Raw genomic sequence first — 10,417 nt, 5'->3', positions numbered from 1 at the left:
GAACGACCCAAGGACAGGAGAACCTTCCAGGGCCAGGAGAAAGTCCTGGGGCCAGGAGAACCTTCCTGGGACAGGAGAACCTTCCTGGGACAGGAGAACGTCCCGGGGCCAGGAGAACCTTCCAGGGCCAGGAGAACGTCCCGGGGCCAGGAGGATGTCCCGGGCAGGACCCGCCGCCAGCCCCGCGCCGGGGCTGACTCAGCTCGTCCCACAGCACCACGTGAAGCCGGGGGCAGCCCCCGCGTCCCCCCTCCCCGTCCCCTCCTTCCCTCCAGCCCATCCAAACCCGATGCCTGCCAAAATTTTCCGGCTGCCTCCAAACTTCCTCAATCCAGCAGCATAAAAGCGCAGCGGCCGCGGCTCCCGCAGGCCCCGTCCCGGCGCTCCCACCGACGGCTCCGTGCTGGGGTAAGCGGCGGGGAGGGGTCCCCGGGAGAGCCAGGGGGGCGGCGGGCGGCTGAAACCCCAGGGAAATCGATCCCAGTGGGAATGAGAGGGAATCGGGTCCCGTGGAGGCGGGGGGGGACCCTCGGAGGCACAAAAAAGGGAAACTGAGGCACTCGACGTCCAGTGGACCTGGGGGTCCCCGGCTGGGGGAAGTGTCCGAGTTCCGCCACGGGGAGCTGGGGGCCGCTGGGTGAAGCCAGCGAGGGGCAGGATGGCTCGGACTCCCCCCGCTGCCTGCACCCTCTGCATCCCAAAAATCCCCCCCTGGCTTCGGGCTGCCGGAAAGACGCCGCAGCGGTAACGGGAACCAGCTGTCCCGGCTCATGTGATGCCGGCACCCGGCCAGCGCTGCCCGCGGGGGTGTCCTGGCCCCAAATCGGGGCAGGGAGGGGTCCCAAACCCCAGCCACGGTTGGCAGGGGGTGCTGGCCCCAAGGCAGGGTGGGTAGGGGGGGTCCTAACCCCGTAGGAGGGTCCCAGTCTCCCCCAGCCTGCTGTGGTGGTGGGCACAGGGTCCTGCCCCCACCCAGGCCCCCCGGCTCAGTGTCTGCCCGGTCCCCAGTGTTCAGCTGGTCCCCAGGATGTGGTGGCCCGTGCTGCTGGCCCTGCTGGTCCCTGCGGCGCTGGCCCAGTTGCAGCCGGAGCGGGAACTGGACACGCAGTGGGAGCTGTGGAAGAAAACCCACCGCAAGCAGTACAACGGGCAGGTACGGGGGGGGTCTGGTGCTTGGGACCCCCGGTGACGTCCCCAGGGTTGGATGCCAGGGCACAAGGCTGTCCCCAGGGTGGGGCACAGGCAGGACCCCTGTCCCAGCAGCGTCTCGTCCCACGGTGCAGGCGGACGAGGTGAGGCGGAGGCTGATTTGGGAGAAGAACCTCAAATACATCAACACCCACAACCTGGAGCACGCCCTGGGCGTGCACACCTTCGAGCTGGCCATGAACCACCTGGGTGACATGGTGGGTATCCCTGGAAGGGGAGAGAGTTGGGGGTTGACCACCCGTGGGTGCTCCCACCCACCCAGGGCTCCTTTCCCAGACCAGCGAGGAGGTGGTGAGGACAATGACAGGGCTGAAGGTGCCCCGCGGTCACCAACGCCACAACGAGACGCTCTTTGTCCCCGACTGGACCGAGAGAGCCCCGGCTACCATGGACTGGCGCAAGAAAGGCTACGTGACCCCTGTGAAGAACCAGGTAAGACGGGTGTGCCTGGAGCAGGGCGTCACCCCGGCGTCACCCCGGTGTCACCCGGTGTGTCCCCGCAGGGCCAGTGTGGCTCGTGCTGGGCTTTCAGCTCGGTGGGTGCCCTGGAGGGACAACTGAAGAGGAAAACGGGCAAACTGCTGCCGCTCAGCCCCCAAAACCTGGTGGACTGCGTGGCCAACAACGACGGCTGCGGGGGCGGGTACATGACCAACGCCTTCGAGTACGTCCGGCAGAACCGCGGCATCGACTCCGAGGCCTCCTATCCCTACATCGGCCAGGTGTGAGGGGGGACAGCCCCAAATCCCCCTCCCTCCCTGCCACCCCCATCTCACCAGGACCTTCCCGGCCCCACTGCTGCAGGACGAGAGCTGCATGTACAGCCCCACCGGGAAAGCGGCCAAGTGCCGCGGCTACCGTGAGATTCCCGAGGGGAATGAGAAGGCTTTGAAGAGGGCGGTGGCCCGGATTGGTCCCATCTCCGTGGGTATCGACGCCAGCCTGCCCTCCTTCCAGTTCTACAGCCGGGGTGAGGGGCTGGGGGCAGATTGGGGGTCGTGGGGGCAGATTGGGGGGGTCGTGAGGACCTGGGGCGCGCCAGGTGACACCGGCTGTGTCCCCAAGGTGTGTACTACGACGAGAGCTGCAACGCCGAGAACATCAACCACGCCGTGCTGGCCGTGGGCTACGGGGCACAGAAGGGCACCAAGCACTGGATCATCAAGAACAGGTACGGTGGGATGGGGATTGGGAATTGCAGGTGGCTGGGGGGGCTCTTCCAGAGGCTCAGGCTCTGCTTTTCCACCCTCCAGCTGGGGCGAGGAATGGGGCAACAAGGGCTACGTCCTCCTCGCCCGCAACATGAACAACGCCTGCGGTGTGGCCAACCTGGCCAGCTTCCCCAAGATGTGACGAGCCTGCCCGGCCCTTCCCTTCCCTACCCACTTCCCTGCCCTCCAGCTCAGCCTCTTCCCTCCCAGCCTCAGAGGTGACGGTGCTCCCGGGGGGAATTCTTCGTGGCCCTGGGAAAGGGAGAGACGCCCCCCGTTCCACCTGAGGGAATGGGGGATGAGCTCCCCTCAGCTCTGCTTTCCTCACTTTGCCCTCCCATGGACTGTGCTTGGCCGGATCCATGACAGCCAATCCGTTCCACACCAACCTCTGCCTCCAGGAATCCCGGGGTGGAGGGGGAATATTCCCAACGGAGAGCGTGGATCCCTCTCCGTCCACCCTGGAGCCCAGTGGAGGCTGCTGAGAAGGATATGACTTTATTTTTCAACTAAAATTGGGACTGAAGGCTGGGACTGGTTTGCTTTGTGCTGGGAAAAGGGCCACGGGGATGGGAAAAATTCTTCCTTTTCCCAAAGGAGCCCCGTGTGGGGCAGGACAGGGAGAGAAGGAGCTGCTGGGGAGTTTTGGGATGGACGGAGTATCTGGGGAAGGGCGGCTCCTAGGGAAGATAAAAGGACTCGGGGACCCCCTGGGATCACAGCAATGGGGGGGAGGGGTGACAGTGACACTGTGGGGCCACAAGAATCCCAGCCAAGAGGGACACAAGAGACCCCTGGGGGGCACGAGGCCACCACGGGGGTGAGCGCGGCGAGCACAGCACACCCCAAAACCAAACACAGCAATCACAGCAGGCCTGACACACCCCGACTGTGCAAACACCCCAACATCCACACCCCGGCACACCCCGGAACGAGGCCCCGTGGGGACACTGAGGCCCGGGGGGGGCCCCCCCTGAAACAATGGAGACACTGAGGCATAAGGGCCCCCCCCCCCCCTCCAAACCAAACAACGGGGACACTCAGAGGTGACACTGCAGCATCTTTATTGTTCCCCTCATGCTGTCACGGGGGGGGGCGGGGGTCACTCCTCGTGGCCGGGGGGTGGAGGGGCCACGGCGGCCCCCAGGGTCACCTGGCTCAGGTAGGCGTTGTCGAAGCAGCGGCGCCGCTCGGGTTCCTCCCACGAGCAGCAGCCCTGGGGGTCCCTCCAGGCATCCCCGGGGGTGGCACAGAGCGTGGCGATGCCCTGGGACAGCTGTGGGCAAACGGGGTCAGGGCGGCTGGTTGGGGAGGGGGGGGGAGGTGTCCCCCAGCACCCCTCGTCCCCCATGGGTCACTCACCTGCTCCCGGGCACAGGCGCTGCGTTCCTGGGGGGGCAGTGGGCAGCATGCGGCCGTCATGGCCCCCAGCAGCTCCGGCACCGGCCGCCTGCGGACACGGACACGGGTGTGAGCGTGGGGGTCACCTCAGGGAGGGTTAAAGTGGGGGGGAATGGATTGCTGGACCCCCCCCCGGGAAAGGGGTTCTTGAGCAATGGAGAGTCGCCAGATGGGTGGGATGGGGATGAGGAGTCCCGGAAAGCTGCGTGCCCTCCAACAGGAGAGGGGGACCGTGGTGTCCCCCGGGGGTGTCCTGGGGTGTCCCCCACCCACCTCTGCGTGAAGAGCCGCGTGGGGCCGCAGAGGGAGCGCAGCAGAGCGGGGCCGGGCCGGGCCAGGCTCACGTTGTGCAGCTCCCGGTCGTATTCGGGGTGGGGGGCGGCGTCAGCGAAGCAGCGGCCCCTGGCCCGGGGACCCCCCCGCTGGCAGCACCGGTGCTGCCCCGTCTTCACCGCTGATTCCTCCCGGCAGAACCGAGTCAGCCCCTTCAGCCACTGCGGAGGGGAAATCGGGCTCAGGGACACTGTGTCCCCCCCTCCTCCAGCAACCCCCGAACACCTGCGTCATCCCCGGGACACTTCCGTCCCCTCCCTGGATACCGGGGTCCCTCCCTGACACCTTTGTCACCTTCCCGGAGCCCTGGGTGCTTTCCCAGCCTCCGAGCGTCTGGGTCACGCTCCGGGCACAGGGGTCATTCCCGGGACATGCCCGAGGCGCTCCCAAACACACGGCTCCTCTCCCCGGGTACCTGGGTGCCAGCCCAGACACCTCGGTCCTTTTCCCGGTGCCTCCCCAGTCCTTCGACACCTGAGAGCCTCCCAAACGCCGGGGCTAAGCCGGGTCCTTCCACACCGCGACCCTCCCTCCCAGCCGTGTCCCCCTCCCAGCCCCGTGTCCCCTTCCCAGCCCCGTGTCCCCCCTCCCAGCCCCGTGTCCCCCCTCCCAGCCCCGTGTCCCCCTTCCCAGCCCCGTGTCCCCACTCCCAGCCCCGTGTCCCCGCTCTCCAGCCCCGTGTCCCCCTTCCCAGCCCCGTGTCCCCACTCCCAGCCCCGTGTCCCCTCTCCCAGCCCCGTGTCCCCCTCTCCCAGCCCCGTGTCCCCACTCCCAGCCCCGTGTCCCCTTCCCAGCCCCGTGTCCCCTTCCCAGCCCCGTGTCCCCTTCCCAGCCCCGTGTCCCCACTCCCAGCCCCGTGTCCCCTCTCCCAGCCCCGTGTCCCCTTCCCAGCCCCGTGTCCCCGCTCTCCAGCCCCGTGTCCCTTCCCAGCCCCGTGTCCCCCTTCCCAGCCCCGTGTCCCCTTCCCAGCCCCGTGTCCCCCTTCCCAGCCCCGTGTCCCCGCTCTCCAGCCCCGTGTCCCTCTCCCAGCCCCGTGTCCCTCTCCCAGCCCCGTGTCCCCTCTCCCAGCCCCGTGTCCCCACTCCCAGCCCCGTGTCCCCCTTCCCAGCCCCGTGTCCCCGCTCTCCAGCCCCGTGTCCCCTCTCCCAGCCCCCTGTCCCCTTCCCAGCCCCGTGTCCCCACTCCCAGCCCCGTGTCCCCCTTCCCAGCCCCGTGTCCCCGCTCTCCAGCCCCGTGTCCCCGCTCTCCAGCCCCGTGTCCCTCTCCCAGCCCCGTGTCCCCACTCCCAGCCCCGTGTCCCCCTTCCCAGCCCCGTGTCCCCACTCCCAGCCCCGTGTCCCCGCTCTCCAGCCCCGTGTCCCCTTCCCAGCCCCGTGTCCCCCTTCCCAGCCCCGTGTCCCCGCTCTCCAGCCCCGTGTCCCCTTCCCAGCCCCGTGTCCCCCTTCCCAGCCCCGTGTCCCCGCTCCCAGCCCCGTGTCCCCGCTCTCCAGCCCCGTGTCCCCCCTCCCAGCCCCGTGTCCCCACTCACGGCGCTGTGGGCGCAGCTCAGGCTCTCGTTGCGGCAGCACCGGCCGTACTCTCGCTCCAGCCGGACGCGCAGCCGGACGCGGGGCCCGGAGCGGGCACCGGGCCCGGGAGGACCGGGGCGCAGCTCCCGTAGCCCGCAGATGTTGCCCAGGTTGGCGGCCGTGGGCTCGCCGGGGGGAAAGGGGGGCTCGGTGACCAGGTCCCAGGCGACGTTGGTGTCCCAGGTGGGGACGGGCTCCCAGGTGGAGGCCGGGGTCTCCTGGGAGAAGCAGCGGCGCCGAGCGGCCCCGTGCCGGCGGCAGCAGTGGAACTGCCGCGTCTTCACCCCGAACTCATCCGTGCAGAACCCGTCCAGCACGTCCGTCCACTGCGGGGCAGCGGGGGCAGAGCCCCCTCGGTGTCACCCCGTGTCCTTCCCCCCACAGTGTCCTCTCCTTCTCCGCCCCCCCGCCGACCGCGCTGTCCCCACTTCACCCCTGCCCCAGCGCTCTCCCCAGTGCCTCCCCTTCCAGCGGTGTCCCCGTGTCCCTCCTCCTCCTCCTCCTCCTCCTCACAGCGTCTCCTTGCTCCACAGTGTCGCCACATCCCCTTCCCCGTGATGTTCCTGCTCCCCGCGGTGTCCCCCTGTACTGCTCCCCGCAGTGTCACCGCGGTGTCCCCCTGTCCCCGCTTCCCGTGGTGTCCCCGCGGTGTCCCTCTGTCCCCTCTCCCCATGGTGTCCCCATATCCCCCTCCCCACGGTGTCCCCCTGTCTCTGCTCCCCGCGGTGTCCCCACATCCCTCTTCCCGTGGTGTCCCCCCTGTCCCCGCGGTGTCCCCCTGTCCCCGCTCCTCGTGGTGTCCCCCCTATCCCCGTGGTGTCCCCCCCTATCTCTGCGATGTCCCCCCCTATCCCCGCGGTGTCCCCCCGTCCTCGTGGTGTCCCCCCTATCCCGGCGGTGTCCCCCCCGTCCCCGCGGTGTCCCCCCCGTCCCCCTGTCCCCGGCTCACGGCGCGGCGGGCGCAGGGCAGCGGGCTGTGGTGCCGGCAGCAGTCGTTCAGCCGCGGTCGCAGCGCGTCCAGCGCAGCCGCCTGCCGGCGCAGGTGAGCGAAGGCGGTCGGGGGCAGCAGCGGCGGCGGCGGCACCGTGGGGGGGTCGCGGCAGTGCCGGGTGACGGCGTCGGCCACGGGCCAGGCGGGGGGGAACCCGTCCAGGGCGCTGCCCCAGAGCGGGGGGCTGCGCGGCGGGGCCAGGGCTCCCCCCACCAGGATGTCGGGGGGCACCTCGAGCTCCTGCTGCAGCACTGAAAAAGGGCACGGGGGTGTCCCTATGTGCCCCCCCCTCTCCCCATCTGCTCCCTGCGTCCATGGCCCGCCCCTCGTGGCGTCCCAGCCCTCGCTGTCCCCATGTCACTCCCGCCCCGTGTCCCCACCGTCCGTGTCCCCGTTCTCCTGCATCACCGCGTCCCTCCACCCCCAAGCCTGACCCGCCGTGTCCCCCCCCCACCCACGAGCATCCCCCTGTCCCCAATCCTGGGTGTCCCCCTTTGTGTCCCCCACCCACCCACGAGCATCCCCCAATCCTGGGTGTCCCCCTTTGTGTCCCACACCCACCCACGAGCATCCCCCAATCCTGGGTGTCCCCCTTTGTGTCCCCCCCACCCCTGGGTGTCCCCATCTCTCTCCTCACCTCGTTCGATGTTGGGGGGTGGCAGGTCCACCCTCTCCTGCTGCAGCTGCCCCGAGGCCGCCGCTGTCACCGATGGGGGACACGGGGGGAGGGGTCAGCAGGGTCCCTCCCCTTCCATCCCCCACCCGTGGGCCAACAAGCAGGGACCCTCCCAAAGCTGTGGGCTTGGAGCCGCGTAACGGGGAGGGGGCCCAGGTGTTTGGGAAGGGGAGCCAGATGTTCAGGAGGGGGCCCAGGTGTTTGGGAAGGGGAGCCAGATGTTCAGGAGGGGACCCAGGTGTTTGGGAAGGGGACGCAGACACCTAGGAGGGGACTCAGGTGTTTGGGACAGGGACCTGCAGGTATCTGGGAGGGATCCAGGTGTGTGGGCAGCAGCCCCGACATCCGGGGTGGGGACCCAGGTGTCCGTGGAGGTGTCCCAAATACCTGGGCAGGAGCCCAGGTGGGACCCAGGAGTTTGGAAAGTGGATCCAGGTGTCCAGGAAAGGGACTCTGGAGTTCGGGAAGGGGTCCCAAATCTTTTTGGGGGATCTCAGGTGTTTAGGAAGGGGATCCAGGTGTCCGGGGAAGGGATGCAGGAGTTTGGGATGGCTGGGGAAGGGATGCAGGAGTTTGGGAAAGGGATCCAGGAGTTCAGGAGGGGATCCCAAATCTCATCAGGGAATCTCAGGTGTTTAGGAAGGGGATCCAGGTGTCCAGGAAAGGTACTCAGGAGTTCAGGAAGGGACCCAAATCCCTTTGGGGGATCTCAGGTGTTTAGGAAGGGGATCCAGGTGTCCAGGGAAGGGACCCAGGAGCTCGGGAAGGGGTCCCAAATCTCTTTGGGGGGGATTCAGGTGTCCGGGAAAGGGACTCAGGAGTTCGGGAGGGGATCCCAAATCTCTTTGGGGGGATTCAGGTGTCCGGGAAAGGGACTCAGGAGTTCGGGAGGGGATCCCAAATCTCTTTGGGGGGATTCAGGTGTCCGGGAAAGGGACTCAGGAGTTCGGGAAGGGGTCCCAAATCTCTTTGGGGGGATTCAGGTGTCCGGGAAAGGGACTCAGGAGTTTGGGAAGGGACCCAAATCTCTTTGGGGGATCTCAGGTGTTTAGGAAGGGGTCCCAGGTGTCCGGGGAAGGGATGCAGGAGTTCGGGAAGGGGTCCCAAATCTCTTTGGGGGATCTCAGGTGTTTAGGAAGGGGATCCAGGTGTCCGGGGAAGGGACCCAGGAGTTCGGGATGGCTGGGGAAGGGATGCAGGAGTTTGGGAAAGGGATCCGGGAGTTCGGGAGGGGATCCCAAATCTCATCAGGGAATCTCAGGTGTTTAGGAAGGGGATCCAGGTGTCCAGGAAAGGTACTCAGGAGTTCAGGAAGGGACCCAAATCCCTTTGGGGGATCTCAGGTGTTTAGGAAGGGGATCCAGGTGTCCAGGGAAGGGACCCAGGAGCTCGGGAAGGGGTCCCAAATCTCTTTGGGGGGATTCAGGTGTCCGGGAAAGGGACTCAGGAGTTTGGGAAGGGGTCCCAAATCTCTTTGGGGGGATTCAGGTGTCCGGGAAAGGGACTCAGGAGTTCGGGAGGGGATCCCAAATCTCTTTGGGGGGATTCAGGTGTCTGGGAAAGGGACTCAGGAGTTTGGGAAGGGGTCCCAAATCTCTTTGGGGGGATTCAGGTGTCCGGGAAAGGGACTCAGGAGTTCGGGAAGGGACCCAAATCTCTTTGGGGGATCTCAGGTGTTTAGGAAGGGGTCCCAGGTGTCCAGGGAAGGGATGCAGGAGTTCGGGAAGGGGCCCCAGGTGTCCGGGGAAGGGATGCAGGAGTTTGGGATGGCCGGGGAAGGGATGCAGGAGTTTGGGAAAGGGATCCGGGAGTTCGGGAGGGGATCCCAAATCTCATCAGGGGATCTCAGGTGTTTAGGAAGGGGATCCAGGTGTCCAAGGAAGGGACCCAGGAGTTCGGGAAAGGGACCCGGGAGTTTGGGAAAGGGACCCAAATCTCTTTGGGGGATCTCAGGTGTTTAGGGAGGGGTCCCAGGTGTCCGGGGAAGGGATGCAGGAGTTCGGGAAGGGGTCCCAGGTGTCCGGGGGGGGGGGGCTCAGCCGTGCAGGGGCCGTGGCTCGGGGGCCGCGGGGACTCACCGGCGGCGCTGAGGAGGAGGAAGAGGCCGAAGGCCGCCATGGCGTCGGGAGCTGTAGGGTCACCGCCGGCTCCGCCGCCTTATGAAGGGCCGGGTCGGGCGTGGGGCCACATCCTGCGGGGCTGAGTCACGGCCTGACGTCGCGGTGGAACCGGGAGGGGGACCCCGGGCGGACCCCGGGGGGCTGCGCTGGATCCCGCAGCCCCGAACAGCGGCAGAACCCCGAGCCCCGCCAGGCTGGGGACGCTGCGCCGGCCCTGTCCCCCCACCCTTGGTGGTCCGGTCGTCAACCTGGTAGCCACAGACCCCCCCTCTGGTGGCCCCCGCTCTCCCCCCTTCCCGCTCTCTCCCCCCCCCCCCCCCCCCCCGCCCCGCTCCGACCCTTACGTCACAGCAGGGGGAAGCGGTCTGACCACATTTTTGCGGGTTTTGCCCCGTTTTGGGGCCCCCGCCCTCTGAGTCACCCCCGGGGCCACCCATGGAGGGACCCCCGGAGAGAGCGGGGGGCACTCAGCTCGTGTCCCCAGGTGTCACAGCCTCGGTCACCTGCTCCCAACAAAAGGGGGCAGAAAGGGACAAAACCCCTTGGATTTGGGATCCTCTGGATTCGGGATCCTTTGGATCCTTCCTCCCCCCGGCTCGGGAAGAGGCTCCAAAAAATCCACCTGGATTTTTTCCCAAATTGTTGGAAGGATAGAACACGGAAGTTGCGCAGCCCTAAAAGGTCAGGAGGGGTTTTCCAAGGGGATCCCGTGGGATGGGGCCCCGTTAAGGGACAGCAGGACCCCCTCCCATGGGGCAGGACCCTCCCAAGGGACAGCAGGACCCCCTCCCATGGGGCAGGACCCCCACCCAAGTGGGCAGAACCCTCTCAAGGGACAGCAGGACCCCCTTCTGTGGGGACAAAACCCCTGCCCATGGGGGACAGGACCCTCTCAAGGGTGGGCAGGA

At 67.4% G+C, this 10,417-nt stretch overlaps 2 protein-coding genes across 3 annotated transcripts; one reads left to right on the top strand and one right to left on the bottom strand.

Moving 5' to 3' along the window:
- The first annotated feature begins 304 nt into the window (after positions 1-304).
- CTSK (cathepsin K) lies at positions 305-2,890 on the top strand. 2 transcript variants are annotated; one of them, XM_082298480.1, is made up of 8 exons: positions 305-408; positions 1,009-1,153; positions 1,284-1,406; positions 1,486-1,641; positions 1,713-1,931; positions 2,014-2,179; positions 2,275-2,380; positions 2,463-2,890. In XM_082298480.1, exons 2-8 carry the CDS (start codon positions 1,028-1,030, stop codon positions 2,560-2,562), a joined length of 996 nt encoding a protein of 331 aa, XP_082154606.1. In that variant the 5' UTR covers positions 305-408; positions 1,009-1,027; the 3' UTR covers positions 2,563-2,890. The 2 variants fall into 2 exon arrangements, with proteins under 2 accessions (XP_082154606.1, XP_082154605.1); XM_082298479.1 differs by lacking the exon at positions 305-408 and having other exon boundaries at positions 968-1,153.
- Positions 2,891-3,513: 623 nt separating this feature from the next.
- On the bottom strand, positions 3,514-9,534 carry ECM1 (extracellular matrix protein 1). The gene is made up of 7 exons (XM_082298529.1): positions 9,468-9,534; positions 7,351-7,413; positions 6,672-6,964; positions 5,683-6,048; positions 4,095-4,315; positions 3,783-3,870; positions 3,514-3,696 (listed from the first exon to the last, which is right to left on the bottom strand). The coding sequence occupies exons 1-7, from the start codon at positions 9,505-9,507 to the stop codon at positions 3,523-3,525; spliced, it is 1,245 nt and encodes a 414-aa protein (XP_082154655.1). The 5' UTR covers positions 9,508-9,534; the 3' UTR covers positions 3,514-3,522.
- Between the last annotated feature and the right edge of the window lie 883 nt (positions 9,535-10,417).

This window comes from Coloeus monedula (assembly GCF_965178545.1).
Source record: "Coloeus monedula genome assembly, chromosome: 29".
Classification (NCBI taxonomy): domain Eukaryota; kingdom Metazoa; phylum Chordata; class Aves; order Passeriformes; family Corvidae; genus Coloeus; species Coloeus monedula.
This window is presented reverse-complemented; position numbering and strand designations above follow the sequence as displayed.

Excerpts from the sequence above, each read along its gene's own strand:
- CTSK (XM_082298480.1), top strand. The coding sequence starts at position 1,028 with ATGTGGTGGCCCGTGCTGCTGGCCCTGCTGGTCCCTGCGGCGCTGGCC. Across the intron at positions 1,154-1,283 it reads GCAAGCAGTACAACGGGCAG|GCGGACGAGGTGAGGCGGAG; the intron begins GTACGGGGGGGG and ends CCCACGGTGCAG. Across the intron at positions 1,642-1,712 it reads TGACCCCTGTGAAGAACCAG|GGCCAGTGTGGCTCGTGCTG; the intron begins GTAAGACGGGTG and ends GTGTCCCCGCAG.
- ECM1 (XM_082298529.1), bottom strand. The coding sequence starts at position 9,507 with ATGGCGGCCTTCGGCCTCTTCCTCCTCCTCAGCGCCGCCG. Across the intron at positions 6,965-7,350 it reads ACCCCCCAACATCGAACGAG|TGCTGCAGCAGGAGCTCGAG; the intron begins GTGAGGAGAGAG and ends GCCCTTTTTCAG. Across the intron at positions 4,316-5,682 it reads TGAGCTGCGCCCACAGCGCC|TGGCTGAAGGGGCTGACTCG; the intron begins GTGAGTGGGGAC and ends TCCCCTCCGCAG.